General features: G+C 38.9%; 1 protein-coding gene across 1 annotated transcript in view; it reads right to left on the bottom strand.

The window, feature by feature from the left end:
- The window catches only part of MAN1A1 (mannosidase alpha class 1A member 1), a 171288-nt gene that overhangs the window by 14156 nt on the left and 143780 nt on the right, over positions 1-13352 (bottom strand). Inside the window, exons 6-8 of the mRNA XM_068984879.1 lie at positions 11153-11276; positions 9216-9309; positions 1359-1474 (exon numbers count right to left, since the gene is read on the bottom strand). Coding sequence (XP_068840980.1) covers positions 1359-1474; positions 9216-9309; positions 11153-11276 — 334 coding nt within the window. The remainder of the gene's footprint in view (positions 1-1358; positions 1475-9215; positions 9310-11152; positions 11277-13352) is intronic.

Raw genomic sequence — 13352 nt, 5'->3', positions numbered from 1 at the left:
CCTTGGTGGCGCAAATGGTAAAGAATTTGCCTGTGATGCAAGAAAGAATTTGCCTGGGTTCAGTCTGTGGGCGGGGAATATCCCCTGAGAAGGGAACGGCTATCCACTCCAGTATTCTTGCCTGGAGAATTCCATATATCGGTTTTTGATCTGTCACCTTAGGGAAGGAAAATAAAAGCAAACAAGGGAGACTACATCAAACTAAAGAGCTTTTGCACAGTGAAGGGAACTAGCAACAACAACAGAAGAAATGGGCACACAATAGAAAACCTACTAAATGGGCGAAGATATTCGAAAATGCATCTGATAAAGGATTAAACAAAATCCACAAGGAACTCATACAACTCAACAAACAACCCAATTAAAATGGACAGAAAGCCTGAATAGACATTTTTCCAAAGAAGAGAGAATACAGAGAGATGGCCAACAATCACATGAAAAGATGCTCAACATCACTAATTATCAGGGAAATGCAAGGTAAAACCACAGTGAGCTATCACCTCACACCTGTCAGAACGGCAATCATCAAAAAGACAACAAACAGCAAATGCTGATGAGGATACGAAGAGAATATGGTTGATAATACTGCAATAACTTTGTATGGGGACAGATGGATACTAGACTCACTGTGGGTGATAATTTCATAACATACACAAATGTCGAATCACTATATACTACATTTGAGACTAATATAACATCATACATCAACTACATTTCACTTAAAAAAAAACTAAACTAACACAACATTGTTAATCAGCTATACTCCAATAGAAAATAAAAACAAAAAACTATTTAAGGAAACAAACATATTATATATTTACCTAACACACTACTTATTACACAGTAAATCAACAAATATTTGTTCCCCCTTATTCCTCTTCTATCACAAGGACCTTTGAAAACTATTAATAATCGTCCCTTACAGATTAGTTTGGATAGTTCAGGTTTTTATTTCAAAGTACTGTCCATAATTAAATGGAAGTAGCCATTAGAACTGTCTGTAATCGTGGGTAATTTTAACTTACTTAATTTTTAGAATATAAATTCAGGATTTACAATAATTTCAACTGTGATTTTAACAGGGAACTCACACATGTTTAAGAAAAATACCTCGTTTTCAGATGTGTGAATCTTAACTGAGGTTTGAACCATGAAAAAACTTCTAACTGCCCTATTAGAACTAAACAATATCAAGTATGATTATTATTGTTATAATTATACTAGCACATATTGAATTCTACCTAACTGAAAATATTTTGTAACCCACTCATGTAGTATTTAATTTTTTCATTAAAGCTTGATTAATATGCAAGTTATAAGTTAGCTGAGTGCCAATAATGATTTAAATTTGTGTTTACCTTAATAGCATCAAAATACATTTTCTTAGCCTGGAGATCTGTCTTGTCAGACATTAACCATGCCTTTAGCAAATATTCATAAAAACTGTCTCCAAGTCCTCCAACTGATACATGATCTGCAAAGAGAAGGAAATGAATTTTAGACTGATTCAGACTTTAATTCAGATAATGCAGTAAAATCACATCAGTAAGTAGGATGCAAAACCCCAAGTCAACAGCAAGTCAATGTTACATTTAAATTCCAACAAATCTCCTATTTGCAGAAAGATATTCTGAAATGAGCAGATGTGCTGTTAATTAATGTGATATACTTTAAATAATAACCAGTATAGTTTTATAAATATGCAGATAAAAAATAATCAACCCTAATTCTAAAATTATGGTTCATTAGAAAAAAACTAAATTAAAATGTTTCACTATATATATACAAAAATTTTAATTGCTTTATTTCTCAGTAAGATAATAAACCATGTCAAAGCTATGAGTATCATATCTTACAAAAAAAACCCAAAAAAAACCCCTGGCCTGAAATATAACCAGAAACTCCTCAGTTTCTTCTAATTATTATTATTTGATAGCTTTTGTAGTATTATCAATCTGAAGGCTCAAAATTCTTCAGGGGAGGCCAGTAACAAAGAAGACAGGGCAGAAGTTTTTCTTCCTAACACAGTCACTCCTCTGTATCTGTGGGCTCCCTGTAAGTAGATCCAATCAACTGTGGATTGAATATGTGGAAAAAACATTCGAGGAAGTTCCAAAGAGCAAAACTTGAACTTGCCACGCACAGCCAAATATTATTTTAATAGCATTTATACTGTATTTACATGGCATTTACATTGTGTTACGTATTAAAGGTAGCGCAGTGGTAAAAAATCTTCCTGCCAGCGCAGGAGACATGGATTTGATCCCTGGGTTGGGATGATCTCCTGCAGGAGGAAATGACAAACCACTCCAGTATTCCGGCTGGAAAACTCTTGTGGAGAGAGGTGCCTCGTGGGCTAGAGTCCATGGGATCGCAAAGAGGCCGACATGACTGAGCAACGAAGCACGCACATGCACACAGGTAGTAAACGTACTCTAGAGATGATTTAAAGTATCTGGAGGATACGCATAGGTTACTTGCATATACTATGCCATTTTATATAAGGGGATGAGCACCCGTAAATTTTGGTATTGTGGAGTCCTGGAAGCTATACTCCACAGACAGGAAGGATGGAATGCACTTCATTCCTACAATCCCCCTCCACGGTCATTTATTATGCTAGATCCACTATGTATGTTGCAAACAATCTTGTAACTTGCAGGTAGGTAATCCTCTTTAAAAGTGAGATAAGAAGCTTAGAGGAGCTAAATGAGATTTTAACACTGGTAGGTGCCAGGTGACTCTCCAGCCCCCATAGGGTCTCAAATTTGTAATCACTTGCTCTCCAACATATACACCAACCGTACGTATTCTCTTGCCTACTACTTGAATACATACATTTTCCAAGCATATTTGCCTATAAAAACAGAGACACACTCTCTTTGAAAGATCATTCCTAGAGTTCACAGACAATTTGAGCATTAATAAGATGGTCTTATTTGGGAAATTCGCATTTGAAGTTTCAAACCTTAAAACTAATTTTATGTATCTATTAAAAAAAATCTTTATTTGTTGAATTAGTTACAAAAAAGTAAACTGATTTTTATACCACTATCCAAACAATTTTCTCCTGAGTCCCACCCAACAATGAAACTTGGACACTGGGACCTAAAACTGAAGAGGTCATAAGAATGAACATATTATCTTTCCCTCCTCAACCTTATCTTAGCCTTGATCCCTATCTCACTAAGTGGCACCTTCATACTGCCAGGTCAGCATAAGTCAGACATCAGATGGCCATTCTTTACTTCTCTCCCTCACTCCCATATTCACTGAGTTACTGAACTCTACTAATTTCACCCCCGATGTATCTCTCAAGTCCATCCACTCCTTCCTGTCTTCACTAATACAATTTTGGTCTGAGCTACCACTATGCCTGAGTCTGCAATGGCAAATTATCTTGTCTCCTGCACGGTGACAGCATTTTGCTATTTCAACTAATTAAAAAATCAGTTCCTCAGCCATACTCGTGCTCAAGAGCTACATGAGGCCTTGGTCACAGCACTGGAAGGGAGATGCAGAACATTTCCACCACCACACAAAGTTCCCGTGCCAGCGCCACGCCGATCTATCCTCCACATTAATGCCAGAGCAACCCTTGTAACATGTGAACTGAATCATCCCTTTCCTGACGCCTTTAATGTTGAAGACTCAAATCCTGGGTGTCTGGAGACCAGGGAGGCCCTGCACGGTCTCAGCCTTCGCTATGTCATCAATCCTGCTCTCTGCCCTCTAGATATACTGCCCTTCTCTAGGGTTTTCAAAACAATCAGACTCCTTCCCACCTCAGGGTCTCTCAAGGTATTGTTCTCTCTGCCTGAAGTGTGCCCCCTGACTCCTCTCCCCTTCCTTTGGTAACGCTTACTCACAGTTCATGTATCAGACTGCCCACCAGGCTCTCCATGCACTTTCTCACAGCACACGTTTGCCACATCTGCACTTTCATGAAATGGGGACATTTATTGTGTGTGTGTCTTCTCCATGAGATTATGGTTCAGGAAGGCAGGGACTAGACCTGTTATGTTTTCCAGTCCATGTCAACCCCTAAGGAGTATCTTGCACATAGTAGGTACTCAGTAAATAACTGACAAACAAAGCCAAATTCTTTTAAGTTAATTTTATGAAGGACTACATCTATGACACCTAGAAGGGATTTATTTTTAATGTGTGATTTTCTTTTGCAGAAAGCCCAGAATTACAGTTTGTTTTACTGTAAGATTAGTATTTTTATAATTCTAAGGCTGATTCTTAAAATAGCAGTTTGACATGACCTTTACAGCTTCCTAAATAGACAGCCACAGAAACCTCTGACATTTACAAACTAAACGGACTAAGTACTATCTCATCAATAAGAAGCCTGTTGTTATAAACACGATCACAGGAGACAAATGCAAGTGAGGCATGGTAAAGCAAATCTCTGTTCAGTTACTTTCAAAATAACAGGGACTAAATGAAGTAATAGGAAATGATGGCCATGATTCAGACATGTCCTTTAGAGTTAAAGCAATGAGAGTTGAAAACGAACAGCCAGAAGCAGCTTCATTTTCTTCCCCCTTGGGTTATGATTCTATAATGGAGGAAGAGGCAAGCTTGGACATTTAGTGATTTTTTTTTTTTTAAAGGAAACGGGTTTATATATTTGCTTTAATGCCAGTTAGTTTTCTATTTTTTTCACCTATAAAGTTTTTATATTTGGAAAGAATCAAAATAAAGGAACATAAAGGAATATGGAAGAGAAACAAGAAAAATTCTTTTTTAATAATTTAGTATTTCACTCACTAAGCTCCCCCCGACCATGTCTGGATGACTATTTGTGTTGGCAACGAAGTCCTGTGTAAACATCTTAGTGGCTGTAAGATAGAACATGCCTCATTTTATCAGCAGGAAAGGACTGTCTACTAGAAGGAACATATATGGTATTCTTATTCCCAAATGCTCTAAACATAATGTGTATGACAGCCACTCAAATATTATGCTCTTCTATAAAAGGGGTAATTTATTCTTTTCAATAGGAATAGGTCCCAGAAAAGGATGTCTGCTACTTTAAAAGAGAAAAAAAAAAATCAAAAGAATCAAGACAAAAAGGATTATATACTCAATATCTTAACCCTTTAGTTTTATAGACTTCATCTGAATGTGAACTTCTCTCTTCAAAGCAATCCCCCAACGATGCTCATTACACCACATTTTATACATATATATAATACTGTGTTACTATATGTATATATAATATGGTGTTACTAAACACACACAATGTTGTCTCTATTAATTGAAGAAGGGTGACAGTTGTTCTGTTTATAGACATGGAAACCATCTTTGGCCTCAACAGTCATGACATATTATTAATGATCAGGACTAGATGCTGCCTCTCAACCACAGTTGAGGAGCAGGAGCCAAATGGTTCAGAGAGGAAAAACAGAGCCATTACTAACAGGAGAGGCAGGAGTTAGATTGGATACATACTGCATGAGTATTCACAAAATTCAAGTAAACTTCTACTAGCTGTAAGACACTACGTGCTGGGTCAACAAATATGACGAAGTCACTGTCCTCAACAGTTCTGGATCCCTAGGAAGATGGATATGTATATGAGCCATTAGGAAAAGGACTGTGATGGGAAAGTACCGAAAGTGTTGGGATGGGGGAGGAAGATAGGGGCAAGCAGAGGAGGAGTGGGTGAACAATTTCCAAACAGTGTCTTGAAGAAGGCCACGAAGAAAGGGTGATTGAGTTGGCTCTTGGTAGAGTTAGAAAAACAGGAAAAGGGCTGGAGGGAAAAGGCACAGAAGCCAAGACCCAGATATGGCCAAGCAGAACTTGATTAATGAATAAAAAAAAAGTGCATCTTCCTCGTGGCTGGAACATCGGATGGGGATGTGGGAAGAGAGGCAGGAGACGCATGAACTCTATTTGTTTTTCCATCAGGAAACTGGCCCATAAGCAATTCAGTTACAAAGGGCCCTTTGTACCAGGAAGCATGGACAAATACATAGTACACTGGTGACCCAGAAGGTGAAACTGAGATGTTCCAGAACAACTGACTCTTTTTGTCCTTCTTCATAGTGATCTCTAAATCCTATAACACAGGAAGGAGAGAGCAACTCACAGAGACTTTTCTTTAAATTTTGAAATCTTTCATGAGGATAACTTTAAAAATACTTTTCCTTTCAGAGAATCATATCTAGTTATCTTGAATTGAGAAAGTTACTCAAGTTCTATTTTTCCCAAATATTATGGTGGCCTTAACATTTTTAACCTCAGTATGCTTTAACATTCTTAAAAATGAATACGCATGCTGAAGAATCCGTTTATGTAATATCTATCAATATTTGGGCTTCCCAGGTGGTGCTAGTGGTAAAGAATCCACCTGCCAATGCAGGAGACACAAAAGGCATAGGTTCGATCCCTGGGTTGGGAAGATCCCCTGGAGGGCAACCCACTCCAGTATTCTTGCCTGCAGAATCCCATGGAGAGAAGAGCGTGGCAGGCTACAGTCCACACAGTAGAGTTGGACATGACTGAAGCAACTTAGCATGCATGCATATCAATATTTACTGTATTGGAAATTAAAACAGAACGGAAAATATCTTAGTAAAGTAATAATATACTCATTATGTTAATATATAGGCTTTTCAGAAGAATATGCTACATTTTACCAAAACAAAAAAAACAAAAAACTTAGTGGGAAGACAGACACCGTTTAACATTTTTGCAAATCTCTTTAATGTTTGCTGTACTAGAAGACAATTGGATTTCCATATCTGCTGTACATTCAATCTGTTGCTATGTGTTGTTCTGGCTGAAACATATGAAGAAAATGCAGCCTCACACACTTACATAGTGGGAAAGCAAAGAGTATTTTGATAGTCTTTTCAGATAACTGCAGATAATTTTTTTGGTATTACAACAAAACTGACAAGTGGTTAAAGTTTTTAACAGTTACAATGTGGAGTTAGAAATCACATCAATGAATTTTTGCACTATTACATTAAAATGCACTGGGCCATCTTGCACTTTGAATGCACTTTTTCTCACACATGATTTTGCAACATCATGCACGGTCATTTGGGACATACTGGTTCCCTGAATTATGCACAGCTTCCAGATGATGATACATTTGATTATATAGCATCAAAAAAAACCATATTTGTTATATCATCACCAATCTTAGCAGAAGAATCTTTTAGTGTTGGTGAAAGGCATTAAGCTTATGGTGGCATGTGGAAAAAATTTCAAAATTCTAATTATAAGCTCAAGTTTTATCTTTGGTAGAGACACTCTTCATTTTCCTTGAAGAAACATGCTCATTTTTGTGACATTTACCAATTACCCAAGTCTGAATAATCAGTTTGTCTTCAGCACTTCCTTCAAGTAAAAATGATGACTCATGAAACAGCATGGCAGCCAGTTCAGCTTGCAACTCAAATCACAACACAAGTGCTTTTCTATGAGGTTTTTCATCATGCAGCAGAAGCGTTTTGTGTCTTTTTCATTTAATCATACAGAATATTACAAGGATGTGATCTACTCAGTGACTGTGATTTACTAGAATCAGTAAATGTTTTGCTTCATTAACAGCATTCATGAGCGAAAGTGGCATCTTTTTATTTGTTGTGGTTATCTGTAGTGAAGGACATAACCACAGGCAAATCTCAAGTTACTGCCCTTCATTTTATTGCCTGAGTTTGTTAGAAGTTGGAAATTTGTGAAAACCCTGCATTCAGCAAGTCCGGCATCATTATTCCAACACCGCTTGCTCACTTCCTGTCTCTGGATCATAGTTTGGTAATTTTCCAATATTTCTAAGTCTTTCACTACTATTATATTTTTTATGGTCAACTGTGATCAGTGATCTTTGATGCTACTGTGACTTGCTAAAGACTCAGAAAATGGCTAGCACTTTTTAGCAATAAAGCGTTTTTACATTAAGGAATGTATATTGCTTTTTAGATATAATATTGTACTACTGTATGCTTAATGGACTGCAGTATAAACATGACTTTTATATGTACTGGGAAATTAAAAAATTTGTGTCACTTGCTTTATTGTGCTATTTGATTTACTGCCATGGCCTGAAATGGAGCCTGCAATGTTTCTGAGGTTTGCCTGTTAGTATCTGCTGTCTCTGGCATGATTCTCACCATGGGTTTAGCAGTTTTACCCACTACTGCTTTTGCAACATAACTGCAAATGTCAACATGGTGAAAAGTGTTATTATAAAAATAGCTTTGATTGTGGAGATCCCCTGAGAGGTCCAAAGAACATCTAATGACCTAGCAGACCATGCTTAGGTTAAGTGGCAACCTTGACTGTGGACTTATCATGTCAATGCCAAGCCTTCCACAGACAATACTAACGCAGACACAGATTTTAGCGCATTTTTTCCTACTAAATTATTCTTTAAGAAAAATACTTCTGAAGTAACAGTGAAGCATACTCATCTAATACCCTATTTAAATATAAAGAAAAAACTCTTGAGTAAAATCTCAAGGTGTTGCTAACATCCTTGTCACTGCCAGGCATCTCATTTAGGGTTCTTCATTTGCTCTCAGGTGTTGCTTAATCTACCACTGTTTTCCCCAATCAGCCTGAGAGCATTTCTTTCAGCTACTCTGAGTCTTTAGAGCCTTGGTCAAAGTCCCTGAGGATCTTAAGTGAGGGCTTCCAGCACAATACTTTCTCCTATGGTAAAAGGTAGCTCTCCTGGCGAGAAGCCTTTATCTGCCGCCTTAACACTGACTAAACAAAAGTACCCTGTTTGCTCCTTCAATTTCTCAGCCCTTAAAGATTCAGGGTCCACTTTCATCCTGCAGCCAAGCAGAAAGAGAAAATGTTATGAAATAGAATGCTCTAACTACTCTGGGAAAATCCTGCTAGTCATTAGCACAAAGGAACAATTTTCTTATCTGCATAATCAGTTTGTTAGAGGCTATCATCCCCACACTACCCTGACCAGATCTGCCTTTCTGATTAACACCTTTAAATGCGCTTACAGATAATCAGGCTCACAGTTATGCATGAAAAATAAAACAACATAGCTCCCCTGGTAACAGTTATAGTCTGCCCTATGACAGAAGCTTATTTATGAAGGGAACTTTCCTCTTTTCTAAGGATTCTCCAACAAGATTTGGGCTATTTTGGTGTTCCTTCTCTCTGTTACTAGAACAGTGCTGGGTACTATAAAGAGCTAAAACAAGGCTTAACTCTTGACTTACATTGAGCCCACTGTCCACTATTGGGATTCAGATAGTTAGGGTAAAGGCCTTCTGGTTTTTCCAGGTTGTTCAGTACTGTTCGAATATTCATTACCTACAATAGAAAATGAAATGTTACTATGAAAAATCTAAAGAAAAAAGTTTGGTGCCATTCTTCTCTTTCTTGATTACCTTTTTTCCATGTTAGAATAAAAGTTGATTTAAATGATGCAGTATTAGAACAAAGATAGTTGTCACCAGCTTACAAATAATTACAGTAAGTGAATATAGTCACACTGATTACCATATGCGAGATACCATATAAAGAAGTAGAATGAATCAGTGGATACACTGGATAAACAAAGTCATTACTGTTTTGGAGTTTGCATCCAGTGGAGTGAGACAGCTAAGAAACAAATAAATACGTCAAGTGGTAATAAAATCTATAAAAAATACAAAAGGGTAATGGGACAGAGTGATAGGAGGTGGTGAGGCTGCATTCGGTTAGGGTGCTCTGGGGAGGGTACTGGGAGAGTGTTTAAGCACAAATTTAAAGGAATAAAAGAGGGAGCAGTGCAGAGCAATGCAGGAGCAAGTACACAAAAGCCCTGAGAAGAGAGTGGGCTTGGCAAGACCACCGAGGCTGAAGGTGAGGAAGCAAAGCAAGCCAGGACCCACACTGTGCAGGCCTCTCAAATCATATCTTAATCTGAGGAAGATGCAAAGCCATTGAAAACTTGTATTTTTACAGGATCAGTGTGACTGAGGGTATGAGAGGAAGTGGTAGTCAGACAGCTACTGCACAGTCCAGGTGAGAGATGATGGGTCCCTGAGCCAGGGTAATGCACAGGGGATGGGATACAAAAGATTTCTTGATGGTTTGGACCTGAGGTTTATAGAAAGAGAAGAACCATGATAACTTCAAGAGTCTTGGTCTGGGCCCTTGGGTAAACTGAGGTGTCTTTTCCCAGACAGTAAAGACTAGAGTAGAAGCAGGTGTGAGGCGTTTTAAGTGGGACTTGTCTGAGCGACCTCACAGTGCAGATGTTGAACAGGTACTTGGCTGTAGAGCTTGGAGTTCAGGCGCCAGGTTGGGACTGGATTTACAAACGTGGAGACAGTCAACATACAGATAATACGTCAAGTCATGAGACTGGGGAGAATGATGGAGAGAGTGAAAGTAAAAAGAAGAGCCCCCACTTTGAGTTCTGGGCTTTTTCAGTGTTTAGAGGGTGGGGTGATAAGGAGGATCCAACAGAAGAGAGTGAGAAGCAAGCAACCTAGGGGAGTACTGCGTGTCTGCATCCAGGGCCAGAGAAAGCCTCCTGGAGAAGGAAGTGACCCAGCGCATCAACGCTGAGAGGGCGAGGAAGACGGAGAGAGACGACAAAGGTCCCTGGAATGTGGCAACAGTGTGGCTGGGAGAAAAGCCTGGCGGGAAAGCGCTCCAGGGAGTGGGAGTCAGGCAGAGAAGACAACAGACACAGACAATGCGCCCAAGGGACGCTGCTGTAAAGGCGAGCCGACAAAGCGGGGTGAAAGCTAGATAAGGGCAGAGTGGTGGTGTGGTGGGTGTGTTTCTTGAAAATTAAAAATCAATTCAACTGCTACCTTGCATTTGTAAAACTGAGCTTAAAAAATTCTTCCACATGTGTGGTTCACATAGTCCACAAAACACTGTTTTTGAGAAAAGGGAAAAAATTCAGAGAGGTAAAGTTACTTACTGGAGGTGCAGAGAATCAGACATGTAACTCAGGCCCTCTTGCACTGTTAGAATAGTGCCATGAAATAGTGCTTTATAGTTTGGTTACAAGCAATGCTGCATGTAACAAAAATTTACGGAGGGCTCCATTAGACTTGGTTGTTCTTTTCCACATTCCATATGCCTAAATCTCCCCAGAGAGGATATTTTCCTATAAGTACTCTTTTGCAATGCAGGGTCGACTGGAGAATCTCACCTTATCAGCAAAGATGGGGTTTCCTGATAAGTAGCTCAAGTGCATAAACTCCAAGTGCAGAGTTCCAAATTCTGCCAAAATACTGCTTCCTCCTGAGGCCCAGGGCCAGTTCCTTCCAATCCCACTACAGAAGAGAAGAGAGTGAAGAGTTATGGGTCAGACTAATTCCATGTTTTTGCAGCTCTAAGTAGTAGAAGCTAAAGACACAGTTTTTGAATAACGACATTTCAGCTAACAGATCACTTTATATATTTTAAAATATTCACTGCTGTTTTCCTTGGCTACTGGTTTCAAGCTTTGACCCTTATCTCCAGATGGAAAATTACTTTTGATGTAAGTCAGAAAGAAGTTGTTATGCGCTTGCTGTTGATGAACAAATATTTTAGAAGGTATAGGTGCCAGATAGAGATACACACCTATTCCAATTAGAATATAAAACAAAATCAGATCAAAATACCCCCACCATGTTCCAGAACCCACATAAAAGACTTTCAACATTTTATTTAATAAAAGTCCAGGGGTTTTATAGATTTTACATATAACATTTTCTATACAAAAACATTATTCTTGGATATAAGATCCAACACTCATTCCAACTCCCTTCAAACTTCCTCCCCATTTACTTGATGCCCTTTCTTATGTTTCCCTTCATACAGTATTACCTGTTCTCTAAGGCACTCATGTATTATTCCATGATCTAGTTAATTTATGCTCAAAAATTTCAACAAAATTATGTAATTCAAATCTGAAAGAGGTCAAACGGATACACTTAAAAAATGATTGCCTTGTGGCTTATCTTAGGGAGATGCTTTTTAGAAAGAGTTAGTCCCAAACGTACACTGACACAGAAACGCATAAGCGACTCTTGAGACATGGCCATACCCTTGGGTATAGTTTATTTTGGGAAGGCTATTTAAAATGTCAAACACAGGTGACAATTCAAATAAAGAATAACGCTAATGATTCTCCTGACCGATAAATTCCCTTGCAGAAGCTGAAAATCCATATTTTGGTTTTCATTCAGGTTCACATTTATTGTATGCCTAATATGCAGATGACACCACCCTTATGGCAGAAAGTGAAGAAGAACTAAAAGCCTCTTGATGATGGTGAAAGAGGAGAGTGAAAAAGTTGGCTTAAAGCTCAACATTCAGAAAATGAAGATCATGGCATCTGGTCCCATCACTTCATGGGAAATAGATGGGGAAACAGTGGCTGACTTTATTTTTCTGGGCTCCAAAATCACTGCAGATGGTGACTGCAGCCATGAAATTAAAAGGCGCTTACTCCTTGGAAGGAAAGTTATGACCAACCTAGACAGAATATTGAAAAGCAGAGACATTACTTTGTCAACAAAGGTCCGTTTAGACAAGGCTATGGTTTTTCCTATGATCATGTATGGATGTGAGAGTTGGACTATAAAGAAAGCTGAGCGCCGAAGAATCGATGCTTTGGAACTGTGGTGTTGGAGAAGACTCTTGCGAGTCCCTTGGACTGCAACGAGATCCAACCAGTCCATCCTAAAGGAAATCAGTCCTGAATATTCATTGGAAGGACTGATGCTGAGGCTGAAACTCTAATACTTTGGCCACCTGATGCGAAGAGCTGACTCATTTGAAAAGACCCTGATGCTGGGAAAGATTAAAGGCAGGAGGAGAAGGGGTGACAGAGGATGAGATGGTTGGATGGCATCACTGACTCAGTGGGTTTGGGTGAACTCCAGGAGTTGGTGATGGACAGGGAGGCCTGGTGTGCTGCAGTTCATGGGGTCGCAAAGAGTCGGATATGACTGAGCGACTGAACTGAACTGAACTCTTTGCCAGGGACTACAGTAGGACATTGGGTTCAAAGGATTTTTATAGTGAACAAATCACTCTTAACTGCCTTCTAGTATAATGGGAGAGAAAGACCCAAGCATAAATAATTCTAATCACTTACGATAAAAACTAAGTTAAATGTGTGAAGTGTTCTGAGCGCCTAGAGCCAGGACATGCAATTCAGCATGGTAGTGATCAAGATGGCTTCTTCAAGAAGAGTCTTGAGTTGATTCTTGAAGGGTAAGTAAGAAATAGTGAGGGAAGAATGGACAGAGAATCCAGACAGTGAGAGACTCATAACGGAAGGGCTAGCCAGGAACTGGAGGTAGCTCCAGAGACTGGTAAGTGGGGGGAGGGGAAGGCGGGAAGGAGAGAAGGCTACA

The sequence above is a fragment of the Capricornis sumatraensis genome, chromosome 13 (genome assembly GCF_032405125.1).
Source record: "Capricornis sumatraensis isolate serow.1 chromosome 13, serow.2, whole genome shotgun sequence".
NCBI classification, from domain to species: Eukaryota; Metazoa; Chordata; class Mammalia; order Artiodactyla; family Bovidae; genus Capricornis; species Capricornis sumatraensis.
This window is presented reverse-complemented; position numbering and strand designations above follow the sequence as displayed.